This window comes from Vigna unguiculata, chromosome 5, assembly GCF_004118075.2.
Source record: "Vigna unguiculata cultivar IT97K-499-35 chromosome 5, ASM411807v1, whole genome shotgun sequence".
Classification (NCBI taxonomy): Eukaryota; Viridiplantae; Streptophyta; class Magnoliopsida; order Fabales; family Fabaceae; genus Vigna; species Vigna unguiculata.
In genome coordinates this window covers 14,758,729-14,773,027 of record NC_040283.1, presented here as the reverse complement: position 1 = coordinate 14,773,027, position 14,299 = coordinate 14,758,729, and the positions used below count along the sequence as shown (strand labels likewise).

General features: G+C 31.8%; 1 protein-coding gene across 2 annotated transcripts; it reads left to right on the top strand.

The window, feature by feature from the left end:
• The first annotated feature begins 3,001 nt into the window (after nucleotides 1–3,001).
• On the top strand, nucleotides 3,002–9,149 carry LOC114185450 (protein root UVB sensitive 4). Of its 2 annotated transcripts, none has more exons than XM_028073172.1 (10): nucleotides 3,002–3,685; nucleotides 4,901–5,047; nucleotides 5,257–5,403; nucleotides 6,732–6,794; nucleotides 6,883–6,959; nucleotides 7,163–7,268; nucleotides 7,698–7,800; nucleotides 7,896–8,044; nucleotides 8,165–8,227; nucleotides 8,661–9,149. In XM_028073172.1, exons 1-10 carry the CDS (start codon nucleotides 3,242–3,244, stop codon nucleotides 8,898–8,900), a joined length of 1,539 nt encoding a protein of 512 aa, XP_027928973.1. In that variant the 5' UTR covers nucleotides 3,002–3,241; the 3' UTR covers nucleotides 8,901–9,149. The 2 variants fall into 2 exon arrangements, with proteins under 2 accessions (XP_027928973.1, XP_027928972.1); XM_028073171.1 differs by having other exon boundaries at nucleotides 8,162–8,227; nucleotides 8,661–9,147.
• The last annotated feature ends 5,150 nt before the right edge of the window (nucleotides 9,150–14,299 follow it).

Here is a 14,299-nt window from a genome sequence, read left to right as displayed (position 1 = left end):
GTCCTTTTTATTGGCAGGCTGGCGGGCCGGCACGATAAACCTGACCCATTTTGACATCCTTAAATTTAATATTCATTTCATGTTTCTCTTCATGCTTAAAAGTTCAATCACTCAGTTAATTCAAAAAATCACAAAATTTATTTTACCATTATTTTTCAATGACAAAAAACTTAAGAGCACACCAATATTTATTTGTAGATTAAACTGCATTTTTTTACTTAGATTCTAATTTATAAAATGGTGGTTTCTTAATCATAATTAAAATTATGAAATCATGATATGGTTAATTAGGTCAAAGAAATGACAAAGTTAAAACACTTCATCAAATAACCAAATGATTTTTGAAATTAAAAGATAAATTATGAGTTGGGGAGCTATTTTAACATCTAGGATGATTTGCAATGTTTGACAACTCCTTTATTTATAACATTTTGAGTTGTTCTTTTTATTAGCAACCAAGTCTTATAGTGTATTTTTAGGTCTAAAAGCCACAATGGTACTAACAAAAAGGTACAAGTTGTCTTTATCTTTGATATTTTTTAAGAATACAAGTTATATGTTTTTCTCTCTTAAGCTTTGAAAGTCAAGATAGGATAATTGATTCAAGTCAACCATTTGCAAAGATTCACATGAAAGTACAATGACAAACCTTATTAACAAAAAAAAAAATAGATGAAAACCATGGGCGACTCAAAGATTGGGAAATCTAAAAAAACTTAAGAATAAATCCTTTAATTGAAAATTTATTTTGGAGCTTTTTTATGCAAAATTATCTATTAAATTGTCATAATTAATTTTATTTGACTTTCACATTGTTCTCCAATTTCATCTCATATTCATGACTTATTTCATTAGAGATTCCATCTTCATTATCTATCAAAAGGCTAAACCTTAACCTAGTTAATAGTTTTACAATTCAATCTAAGCAAAATATTTAGTTCTCTATCAAAATATATGCAAAAAAAAAAAAAAACTCTGGAAACCTACAAATCGAAAAGTACATTTCTAATCTTAATACAAAATCAATAAATAGAATTAAAACAACATCAACACAAATAGGAAAAAATAATATTAACTAGAAATGAGGGCAAAAAGAGTGGTACACATATGTAGTATGAGATTCAAGGAATGAAATTTGTCAAAATTCTTAAAAGAATTCTAAAATAGAAGAAAACAAAGAGAGACAATGAGTGGAATGGATAGACTAAAAGTCACAAAGAGATGAAAAAGTAATATAAAAATCAAAATTAATTCTAAGATAATAAAGATAACTAATCATTATCTCTTTCTTAAACATAATTAAATCAACAAAATATGATACTATGTCTTTTAGCCTTTAGGATGCAGTTATGAACACCATTTGTTTTATTGTAATTTTCCTATGTTTGTGAACAATACTTTATGTGCTTTTGTGTTTATTAACATGTGTTACACTATCATAATTCTTTTCTCTCTTGTTTATAATATTTTGCTTTGATGACTTGGATAAATAGTGCATTATGTTTGGTTAATTGGGTATATTAGTACGAAAAAAATATTAAGGTATTTATGTTCTTAAACATAATTTTATAATTAATTTAATAGAGGTATATTGTACTAAAAATGTTTTTTGAGGTTTTTTTTCTTAAACATAATTTCATAATTAATTTGATAGAGGAATATTAGTACCATTTTTTAAGCCTTTCTTTTTGGAGGCCTAAAGTGAGTACTTTACTTGCTTTACCTTGAGCCGACCCTAGTGAAATTTGTCATTGAGAAGAGAATTGACAAGAACTCCCTTCATAACAATAGGTGTTGATCAAGTTTATTACACAAAGGTGTTTGAAGATTTTTTCTAATGAAGAATTAACAATTGTATTATTTGTTATTTTGGAGGGAGGTCTTTGTCAATAAGAGTATTGAGAGAGAGTAAGATATTATTGATCGAACCTTATAAGCGTTACATTAACTACATAAAAGGTGTAAATTACAAGAGTGTGGTGATCTAATTCACTTTGTGTTTCACGAGCTACATCACATTGTCTCCCCTTGGTCATTTACAACATGGGGAATAAACATTGTTGTTCCATTCCCACTTGTCAAGGCACAATGCAATTTTCCCTTAGTAGTTGCTGACTACTTCACTAAATGGACTGGAGTCAACCGTTGGTTAATGTAATGACTAAACAAGTTCACAACTTTGTCTAAAAAACCCATCATAGGTCAATATTTGATTTCTTGTACAAATTTTATAGAAAATGATCGACAATTCACCAACAAAGTACTTGTTAACTTCTATTAAGGACTTAATATTCAACGCATAACAAACTTTGTCGAGCACTATTAAACCAATGGGTATGCAAAGACAACAAATAAAGTTATCCTCACGAGCTCAAGGAGAAATTGGGAGCACAAAGGAGAAGTGGAGTGAAGAATTACTAGAAGTCATTTGGACTTATATGTGGACACCACATTCATTTTAAAGCTAAATTTTAAACTATTTCTAATTAATTTAAGCTATACCAACTATTATAAAATGTGTTCATCTATTAAATTAATAACATATTTATTTTACTAACTTTTTATTAAAATAAAAACGGTTTAGTTTTATATTACATCAATAATTTTTTCTTAGATTTATAAATTTTAGCCGATTAAAAAATGAACAAGGTAAAATATATTTGAATTTGTGGGAAAATTCATCTACTCTCAATGATACTCTTGGTTTTCATGTATAGAAAAATAATGTATTTTTTTTAACAAGAGTTTGTTAGTGTTTGAGCCTATGAAACGCCGGTAATCCTGTGCCGGCTCAATATTTCTCCTCTACTAAACTATTTCCTTTTTTACAAATTAAAATTATCTCATGGAAAAAGAAAATGATTATACAAAAGACAAAAAAACTATCTTATTTTTTTATTTATGATTTTTAACCTAATAAAAAAATTGTGTTAAACAATGGTGTATTTTCATTATTTCTCTGCTCTTACAAGAATGTGCTGGAACACACATTCTCTTATTTTCTCAGCTATATTCTCTTCCCTTCATTTCCAACCTTTCTCCTCCAACTCAAACCCAAAAACTCTTCTTCTTCTTCCTTTTCTTCTTCACCATATTCTTCTTCTTCTTCATCATCATCTTCTTCTTCTTAACCATCTTCTTCTTTTTATCCCTTATTCTTAATCTTCTTCTTCTTCTTCAAAACAATAGCAAAAACCGTGGCTTGAACCTTCAAACTCCACGCTTTCCTTTCCAAACTCTCATGCCATTCTCTCCTCGCCTATCCACCAACCACCACACACCATGGAACCTCACAAGCTCCAACGAACCAGCCCCACCCACTAACCAAAATCTCTCCTTTAGGAGAGTCTCACCCTTTTCCTCGCTCCGAACCTCCCTCGACTGCGTCTCTGATGGAGGGGTTGCGAAGGAGGTGCCGGTTCGGCTTCCTTTTGTGGTTGTCAGGAGACCGACAGAAGCTTCTAGATTCTTCTGGGCTGGGAACTGCCTGCAGGTGGTGACGGTCGACGGTGGCGCCGCCGCGGATGCTGACGTGGACTTCGATGATAGGGTGTTGAGGGTGTGTGGGTCCGTTGTGAGGGAGTTCTTTATTCCGAGAGGGGTGACGGGGAACTATATGGAGTATGTGAAGTGGAAGCTTCTGCATCGGGTTTTCAGCTCCGCGCTGCAAGTGCTTGCCACTCAAGTTGGTCCTTGTTTGATTATTGTTAAAAACAATCTGTTTTATGTTTTCTAAAAGTTTTTTTGTCTCTGCAAGACATTTGGGTGTGTTCTAACTGCAAATTAAACACTAGCTTCTAGCTTGTTTGCATAAAATTAGCTCACACATAGAAATTAGTAAGATGAGAGGGTTTCTAGATATTAACTTAAACACCAATTCATATTTAGTTTATAGAGTTATGTATTAATTTGTTTTCTTATTTTATAAGTGCTTATGGAAAATTTTCTCTCAACATGGTCTTTGTCCCAGCAGCACATTTCTCTTTTCTAAAAGTTTGTTCTCGAGTTCTTGAATGGAGCATTTGAAAAATTAAGAAGGACAGGGGGATAAAACGTCTCTTGGGTGTTATGTTATTTCAGATTTTAAGATACTTGGCGTAAACAAATAAAAAATTTCATAACTTGGTAAAATTTGGGAGAAAATTGATTGTTGAGTAGTGTGTAAGTACTTTAGGAATCGGGTTTTAAATCGGAAAAGTAAGTGAGAATAGAATCGAATAGATTGTTAGTTTTTTTGATTTGGGTGAATTGTTCAAATTAAAACTGTTGAAGTTGTTATGTGACTTTCTGTTTCGTGTTATGTGGTGGGATGGTTAGAGTGTGCTTTTGAAAATTGATAGTTCCTTATGTGTTAATTCATGTGGAAAAGTTAAACTTTGTTTATTAGTCTGTTGCCATATGTTATGCACGTATCATTAAGAGTGTGTGTGAGAGAAGGATGAGATTATGTGTTTTAATTGTGTGATTGATTTGTATGCTTTTGAAAATTGACAACCCCTTTCATGTTAACATGAGGAAAATTTCATATATGGCTTATCAGTCTGTTGTCATGTGATGTGCATATCATCAGGTGGTGCATGCACCTTGTGCACACACACGTTTGAGAGATTGTTTTGTGTCTTATTGTGTGGTGGATTTGTTTGCTTTTGAAAATTGATAATCCTGATGCATTAATTTGTGGTAAAATTCAAACTTGGGTTTTACCAAACTACTGTCACATCATGTTGCCACGAGGGGAGAAAGAGGGAGTGACCAGAAGATGGTTCTTTGTATCTTTATCACATAATGAATATGTTGCGCATTTTATCCTTCTTTTAACTGTGATGAAAGTTCTTGTAGGTCTAACTGTAGCTGTTTGGAATGCATGTGAACTTACTGTGTTATAATGGATTGGTCTCAGGCAATGTTTACAGCCATGGGAGTTGGATTCTCGAGTTCTCTTCCATCAGCTGCTGCCCTTAATTGGGTGTTAAAAGATGGCATTGGACGACTAAGCAGATGCATATACACTGCTAGTCTAGCATCTGCTTTTGATACAAATTTAAAGGTATTTTAACTTCCATTTTTAATAAAACTAATTTCTGGGAGTTACAAGCACTGTATTCTTATATTTGATTATAAAGTCACCTGAACTTAAAAAGTACAGTGATTTGAAGTGATGATGGTGATTGAAATTACAGTTTGACATGCACCAATCATATATAAAGAAATCTGATGAATCTTTCTCTTTGTCATTTTGGTACCTGCTGTACAAAGAGGGTCAGGTTCACTACATCTGTTCTTTTTGTTGCAAGCATTGGACTTGAATTACTTACTCCCACATTTCCTCGATGCTTCCTGCTTCTTGCAACTATTGCCAATATTTCTAAACAAATAAGCCTTGCTTGTTACTTAGCAACTCGGGTAAGGATCAGACCTCTACAGTATATAGTTCTCTACTATATTTTCCCCCTTTTTGGATGTCTCATTTTTTGGAGTCATTCTTTGAACGACTTTATGCTTCTAATGGAATTTCTTTTATGTATATCTTCAATCTAGAGTGCCTTTTAGTCTAAGTAGTCCACATAGTAACTGATATATGAAAATACTCTGTAGGGCAGAAAAATAGAGAAAGCTGCATTCTAGCTAGGCATTGAATTTTATTGGACTTGCTAATATGAAGTTATGTAACAATGTTAGCCGTTATATAAGAAGATTAGAAAGAAATGTCAAATTCTTGTACTGCTGATATGATAATTCATTAATTAATGATGTGTTTTTCCTTGCTATAGCTACTCTTGTAAGTCATGTTAGTTTGTTTAAAATTCAGAAATTTGGTTGCTGTGTATGGATGATATTAGTGGACCTCACAGTCATTGATGTACTCTGTGCCAGTATTTCGCATGTTTTTTTGGAATGTTTAAATACATATAGCTCTTATTTCACTCACATAGATGGTAATCATTACTATGTAATACAAATATACATTAAGCACTTTTTCTTTCTAGCAATTGTTGCACTGTTTGAGCATTTTTCAGTTTTTGGCAACTGCCGTGTATCCACTTTTGTCATCCAACAATTGCCCTGTCCTCTGACCATTTTTAATAAGCTTGACTCATATGATACATAACCTCCAACTTGAGGAGGGCAGTATTATTATTATTATTATTTAATTTATCATCTCCAACAACAATTGACCGACATCATTCTCAAAAGGGGTGTCAATGACATTTGTAAGAAGCTTGTCTCATATGATTCATATGTTGTAACTTGAGGATAGTGTTAGAGATATGATTTGATTAACATTAAATAGGGAGATATGATATGATTTGATAGGGAAATATCTTACCAATTAGACACTGATTTTGTGCCTTATTATTGTATCTCTACTTTGGTGTAAAGAAGAATACTCATGTCTGTACCCAATACCCAAAAATTATTAATTCCTTCTCGGCTTCTCTGTTTTCAACGTGGTATCTGAGTGTTTCCATCTTCCATGACCTATTTTGCAACTAATCCTTTCAACAGAAACTTATAAAACATGCTCAATAATGCATAAAACACTTTGACAGCATGAACTGGTTATCTTGTCTTTCTATTTGATGGTTGCAGAGTTATCTTTTACCCAACCTCATGTACAAGAGAGTTCATAAATTGAAGATGTATTTTTAAAATTCAGGCTTTTTGCCTTGTGTATAGTGATTGATAACTTCTTTTGACCCAAAGGTGGTGGTTTAACATTTTTTAAACAGTCAGCTGTTCATCAAAGTTTTGCAATAGGAGATAACCTTGGTGAAATATCTGCTAAGGCACAGGTGAGTATCTGTATTTCTTTCTTTCTTTCTTTTTTTCCATAATATGTATCTTGAACAAGCTATTTTCTATTTTTTTTATATATTTCAGATTCAAACAGTGTGCTTTGACATCCTTGGTCTTATGCTTGCTGCACTTGTTAACATGTGTATAGAGAACCATCGAAGGTTGTTATCCACCTCCCTTTTGTATAAAAATATTACTTAAACATTCTTATTGCTCATTTGGCGTATAAGACTATAAATTGGCTAATCTGTGTAACTAAGAGCTGACCGCAGGGCATTTTACATTCAGAACTCAATGAACTTATCTTTGAAAAGGGAAAACAAAAGCATATTTTATTAACTTGAAATTATTTCTGGCTTGCAAGGCAACAAGCAGGTCTGCATTACCTTATCTATCCCTTTTTTGCTGCAATGGATCTCTTTGGGATTTATCAAGGATTAAAGCATGTACATCTGCAAACTTTGACTAAGGTAGGTTTTCTGGAGCTTGAAATATAATTTTCTCCATTACTTTATTTATCTAATAAGGGATATAATTTCTCTGAATCCAAGGACAGAGAGGTCCTCCAAAGTAGAAAATTGGTTTGATTGCATATCCCATGATACGGAAACACAGCTAAATAAAGATGAAATGAGTCATGCAAACTAACAACCAACTCTAACAGAAATCTGCTCTAACAAAATGACACAATGCCATATTAGCCTAATAGAATCTGACTTGCAAATCTAACAGCAATCTTCTATATTCCTGATTTTGTCATGAACAAGTTCTGCTCTCAAATTTGGTTTAACACTCCTTTTCCATTCAACTTGGGCTTCCACGCTTCTACACTTTATTTCACAACATTATCACATTCTAGATTCCTTATTAGTTTATTGCCTTGTTGGTGTGTTATTTAGGATAGGCTTGAAATTATTCTGAGCACTTGGATTGAGCGTGGATATGTGCCATCCCCTTCAGAGGTGAGCGATAAAGAAGGAGTTAATTTTCTGGGATTTAAAGGTGATACACAAGACTCTTCTATTCTGTTTAATACTGTCCAAGATATGTTTTTTGGCAGTGTGCTTACACTCAACTGATACAGTTCATTGATTTAGGTAAATGCTCGTGGCCAATTAGAATAGGGTGCTTAAATCCCAAGGACCAATTACCAAAGTGGTCTATGAAGACAATACAGTGTATAACTAATGAGGATTATTACTTTGTGTGCGTGGAGTTCTTCAAAGGATTAAAAGGAACTAGAAAGGTGAGCTTTATTATGAGGGTATCCTAATCTAACTTACACTTCCTCATAACATCCTATGAAGTAGTGTTTTCTAACTGTTCTTATTTTACTTGTTTCTTTGGGTGCTAAACCTTCTAGCAGTCTATCCTTCTTTCCATTCGCGAAGGAGCCGAAGCAGCACACATAATCATGGGTTTGTTGCAGGTAATATGACTATTCTTGTTAATGTTTTCTCAACTACCATGATTCATCACTTCTAGCTACATGTTTGGATCTTCTCTTGTCATGAGGAAAACACAAACAGTTACAGTTTGCCCACAATTGTGTGTGTTGGGTCCATGAAACTTGCTTCGTGAATCTTTTCCTTTCCTAACATGAAGAGAAATGCTACCAATACATTTATTCAAACACAACTCACAAATTATGAGTCTCATTTGATGAGTTTCACTGTGATTTTTTTTATAAGTTTTAATAAATTTTAACTGTGTCGGAGAGGACTCTACTAGCACTCTGACAAAAAGTATCCAGATTCAATAAATTAATTTGGTTCAACAAGATGCAATGTTTAGGCTGAAGCCAGTTTTACTTATATTAATGATCTTTTGACATGGCCTTAAAACCAAAAAAAAATGTTTAGGCTTGCTACATCAGAAGGGCTCTACTTATGAACAGTAGTAGGTGGGAGATTATTGTAGAGGAAAACAATGCATCAGACTCAACAATGGAAGATTGGTCTATAATTGTTGAGAATGCCAAGAGATCTGCAGAGAGGGATGTGTCTAATTTGATTGACCAAATGGTGGAAATGGGTTGGATGGTGAAGAACATTCTATTGTCAACACAAGAACAGATTCGATACAGTTTTGTGTGTGATTAAATATAGTTTTCAAGATTTGGTTGGCTCCTTATTTCAATGGGAGTGTTTGGGGATATAAGATACCATTCATTTTAAGATTAGACTAAAGAATAAGGTGAAAAATGTGTTGTCTGTATAATGCACACTTTTTGTTGCAGGGTATTATTAAGCTTATGCATTGAATGTATACACATGTATGCCTAAATTGTATTATTACACTTTCACACTAGAAAAAAAGGCAATGCTCTCTTCTCTCTTTTCTTGTTTATATAATTTATTATCTGTTATTATCTATGTGTACATGGTAAGGTTTTAGACAAACTTTATAAACACTTTAAAAACTAAACATAACAAGAAAAATTATAATGACTCTTTTTCTTTTCAAAGATAAAAATTGCAACACTCCAAAAAAGAGTGCAATATTACCGGTTAGGACATTTATATAATTGCTATCCAACTATCACTAACAAAGTACATGCATGATTACTTCATTACAATCATCCCAAAAGGTAATACTGTAACTAAAATAAATTCATATGCAACTTCCAAACTAAGAGGATAAAAACTAAGTTTTTTCAAAAGGATAACAAAGCAAAGAAAAGCTCATATAAAGACTAGATAGTTGCTATAATTGCTACCGGTTAGGACATTTATATAATTGCTATCAAACTATCACTAACATGATTACTTCATTACAATCATTCCAAAAGCTAATACTGTAACTAAAATAAATTCATATACAACTTACAAACTAAGAGGATAAAAACTATGTTTTTTCAAAAGGATAACAAAGCAAAGAAAAGCTAATATAAAGAATAGATAGTTGCACCATTGTCACCATCATATGTAGGACCAATACCTAATTCTTTATTTACTCACACCAAATAATGGTGATTATTGCAAAAGAACAACGAACACAAGAAAAGGACAATCTAATTTATAAAAGAAGTAAGAGTATAACAGTTAAACTAGTTTCATCATAAAATAGTCTAATTCAAACATTCATAGAATAATTAAACATATGTATTACAAACTTTTTAAACTCAATTATTCGGATATATGCATTAATATCATATTCATCGGAGATGTGCACTTGTGGTAGTCTCTACTACTTTGAAGAGCTATTGTCAATGGGTTTCACCTTACTACTAACAAGGTTAATATCCCCTTTGCATCTTAGGCCATTATCTTGTCTTCAGACTAGAATCTCTTACTACTCTCACTCATTCTACTCTACATGAGTGTGAATGTTTATTATAGTGTCAACATATCTCCTTTCTTGAATTCATATATCAATGCATATACTAAAGAGATCACACACTAAATGGACCCTCCTTGGGAATGCTCTACAACTCATCCATTCATTCATATCATTGTTTCACTTTACAAACCAATTACATCGTTAGGCTAACAATTAATATCATGAAAACATGAAAAACAACCAATTACAAATTTCTCATATATTTCCAACAATCTCAACAAAGAAATCAATGGCTCATGCTTGATACATTCACATACACGACATACATACTACAATTTTAATTGGGTCTATACATTTTCACATAAGCATTTGAAAACACATTAGAAATCATACAAAAATGTCTCTTTCGAAAATAACTAGTTCCCACCCCTTAAAAAAACCTTCTCAAGTATATTGCACATAATTTTAATTAAACATTTTACAAATTGTTGAGACTTTAGAAATAAAACTGTAGCTTCCACAAAACACTAAAATTTATATTCTTAAATTCAAATTAAATATAATTGAGTCAATAACACAATGTAAAAAGAATCAACCTAATTAGACAACTGTAGAAAAAGTTATGTACCGAACAAGCAACAAAGGTCAAAGTTGTCAACAACCTATCTATGGGAACCTTACAAGAAAAATTGTTCTTCCTACAAACCTCTAATTCAATCTGACCAGTTAAAGTAAATAAATATGTGTCTAAGACTGCTGTTAAAATTCTAACTCGATGAAATAGTTAACGAAACATTAATCTTCATTTTACCAATAGGATGCAGTGCAAGAAACTAGGTAGTGCCTAGTGCCGATAAGTGGCGCTCAGTGCCAATGAGATGGTGATCCACTATGAAACTGGCGCCTAGCGATGAGAGGGTGGCACCCAAAAAGTACCATCGAGCGGTAGAGTTACATAGGCTTTCTACTTTTGGTTTTCGAAACACCGCGCCCAATGGTGGCCAATGGCTCCCAATCGTGATGTTAACAACCATTCAAATTTCAAACCCCAAAACTTACATGCAATGACCCAAAATCATTCCTTTCAAACCCCGCACAATAAACAAGACTAGTTTCCCTTACCTTTGAACTGCTCTAGATAACTCTAAAGAGTTTTTGAACTCGCGAATTTCCTATCTCATCCTAGAGATAACAGAAAAAATTATTAGACCAAACCAAAAGAACCAATGATTAACAAACAATGAAGTCAAAGGCTCCAAGAGTACATACAACCGGGAAAATAGTATGCAAGGCGAAATAGATTGGACATCGAAGGAGACTGAAAATTTTAACTTACTCGAATGGAAGAATTGATTGAGTAGAACTGAAGAGTTCCTCGTGATGATTTGCTACCTTAACCTCTAATCGAGTAGAAGATGAGATTAGGGTGAGTTCTCAAAGAAAGAAGTTTTCTTTTTAAAGAGAGGCTGTTTGGAGAGGGTGAGTGCAACATTTATGTTTTGTTAAAGAAGTTGACCTTGAGTTTTAAAAAGAAGAAAAAAAGGGTTTTACATTATCTCCAACAATAAAAAATTGTCTTTAAAACTTCACTCCTCAAGTAGAAGGAAATGTTATGCACTCTTGATTTTCTCTCATAACAACCATTTAACTTGTTTGAAGTATTATTCCCAACACCTTAGCTAACTGAAAACTTACCTCTGTGCTAGGTGATGATGTTCAACAACATAGATTGGCCTAGCGCTTACTTGTAAAGACAAATCCCAACCTCAAATCTACATAATGAATAATTTTTTACGTTTGACCAACAATTTATAGTTGATACACTGAACACATCTTCCATATGCTATCTACTACCTATTGTAGGGTTTTATCGAAATCTAAGGTTAACCTTGGGTCTCAATCTAAAACATGTTAGCACTTCAACCCACCTTATTCTCTCATTGACATACATCTCAACTCACTTGATCATATATAACTTTTGGCATACTGGCAAGAAATGAATACTTTTGGTCAACATATTCACAACCACCCCCATCACATCATGCTTTCTTTATTGACTTTAGTCAATGGGTAACTGATAACGTTGTCATTGAAGCAATCAAATTAGCACTACTTTACTATAGCAACTTCAATATTGTCAAGTTAGGAGTGAACAAATTAGATATGGTTAAGCTAACCCTAGGTCGTATCCTAACGAACATAAAATTGATTTTCAATATTTGATTCTTATATAAATATAACTTAATGTAATTAAAACTATATGAATGATATGCAAAGATATAGAGAATAATTTGAGAGTAAATGAAACAACAAATTAATAAAAGACTTTAAAACAAATTTAGTAAAACATGCTAAGTTTGCTACTTTCAAATTAGATTCTTTATTGGTTATAGAAAGATTATTGTTGTAAATTTTTAAATCAATTAATGTAATTTTCAATTAATTTGTGGCGTTCTTACTTTTAACCAAAATACTTCTCAATTAAAAGTGAGAACTTTTTAGATTATCCATAGCAAATTTAACCAAAATAACTTTTTATATTTGATTGTGACCAAGCCATTTGGCCTCTATCACAGGACAATTGATGTCACCTGTAATCTTCCCCTCAATAATTGTCCTACTAGGAATCCCACTCTTGGATATTGACTTGGCTCACCTGGCCTCTGCCATAGGATAATTGTGCAACCCACAACAATCTCCCCCTTAACAATTGCCCACCAAGAATTAAACTTGTAACTTTGGCTCTGATACCAATTATTAGGATCGAGCACTTACCATTAGGCCAAAAGCTATAAACATTAGTCATGACACAACTTTTTTTACTTAAGAGTGTAACAACCAAGTGTCACGATTCGATTGTGATCAAGTCCACTTGGTCTTTGTCACAAAATAATTGATGTCACTTGCAACAATCTAGATAATTGTATTTGTAACTCTAGTTTCTTCATATTTATGTAGTCTTAGCATCCGTCAAAGATTATCTAACCTTGCGATCCTTCTTGTTTTTGTTGCAAAAAAAAAAGAAAAAAAAATTGTTGCAGGTGACATCAATTGTCTTATGGTAGAGACCAAGTGAACTTGGTCACAATCAAATCGTGACATTTAGGTTGTTACATTTTTAAGTAAAAAGAGTTGCACCCTTACTAATGGTATAACTTTTGGTCTAGTGGTAAATGTTTGATCCTAACAATTGTCTTGTGGTACATTTCTAACTATAGAGGACAAATTGGTTCAAACTTTTGAAGATTAATTAATTTCAATTTTTATCGAAAATTAAGGAATTAAAAACATATTTAATCCTAAAATTAGTGATAATTTGTTTTCTCAAATGTTAGATGTTTAGAAAAATTAAAAGGATGTCACATTACAAAAATTTGTCTTTTGTGCTTCTTCTTTTATTATTATACTAGCACGACGACACCCCTGCCTTAGTTATTATTTGTCTTTTATATTTTGTCTTTTATTTTATTATAGATTTGCTAAATTTTTTTATTTTTATAAATACGGGGAATTAGACTTTATAAAATTGGAAATATATCTTCGTTAGTAAATTTATAAGTTTATAATGATTAACGGTTTAATCGTATTTTCAATCTTCTAACATTTGCTATTGTCAATTTGTTCAAATAATAATGAATCAATGTCATTCTAATTCATTTGGGATGTGATTGTAATTTAAATCATTTCGTTCAATTTTTACTTTCACTATTTGTTAATGAAAAATAGTATGAACACTAATTTCTCTTACAGGAAGATTTTCATGATTAAAATATCATTGAAAATAAAGTTTAATAGTTTAGTTTGAATTTATTTAATGATACGTTTGGAATAATATAATTTTATTATTCAAATTCTCTCTTTTATTTCTATAAAAAACCAATAAGATAATAAAATTCCAATATTATTTGTTTCTAGATTTTTTTGTATTTCTTTTGAAATCAAACAAATTAACATCAAACTTATTTTTCTCTATTTTCTGTCATCCTATAACAAACAAATTGTATATTAGATGCATGAAAAAAATTAGAAATTCTTATTTAATCACCATACCCACTCTACAATGATGCATTTATATAATAATAATAATAATAATAATAATAATAATAATAATAATAATAATATTAATAAGTGTATCATGCATTAAATAAACATTTAATAAAGGAAAGATTTGTTAGAAACACAACAATTCTATTTTTTTTATAATATTTTTATCCAATTT

Bases quoted from the DNA above. Each gene is read 5' to 3' on its own strand.
- LOC114185450 (XM_028073171.1), top strand. From the start codon at position 3,242: ATGCCATTCTCTCCTCGCCTATCCACCAACCACCACACACCATGGAAC. The intron at 5,404-6,731 runs GTAAGGATCAGA...TTTTTTAAACAG, and splicing joins CTTGTTACTTAGCAACTCGG to TCAGCTGTTCATCAAAGTTT. The intron at 8,045-8,161 runs GTGAGCTTTATT...TAAACCTTCTAG, and splicing joins GATTAAAAGGAACTAGAAAG to CAGTCTATCCTTCTTTCCAT.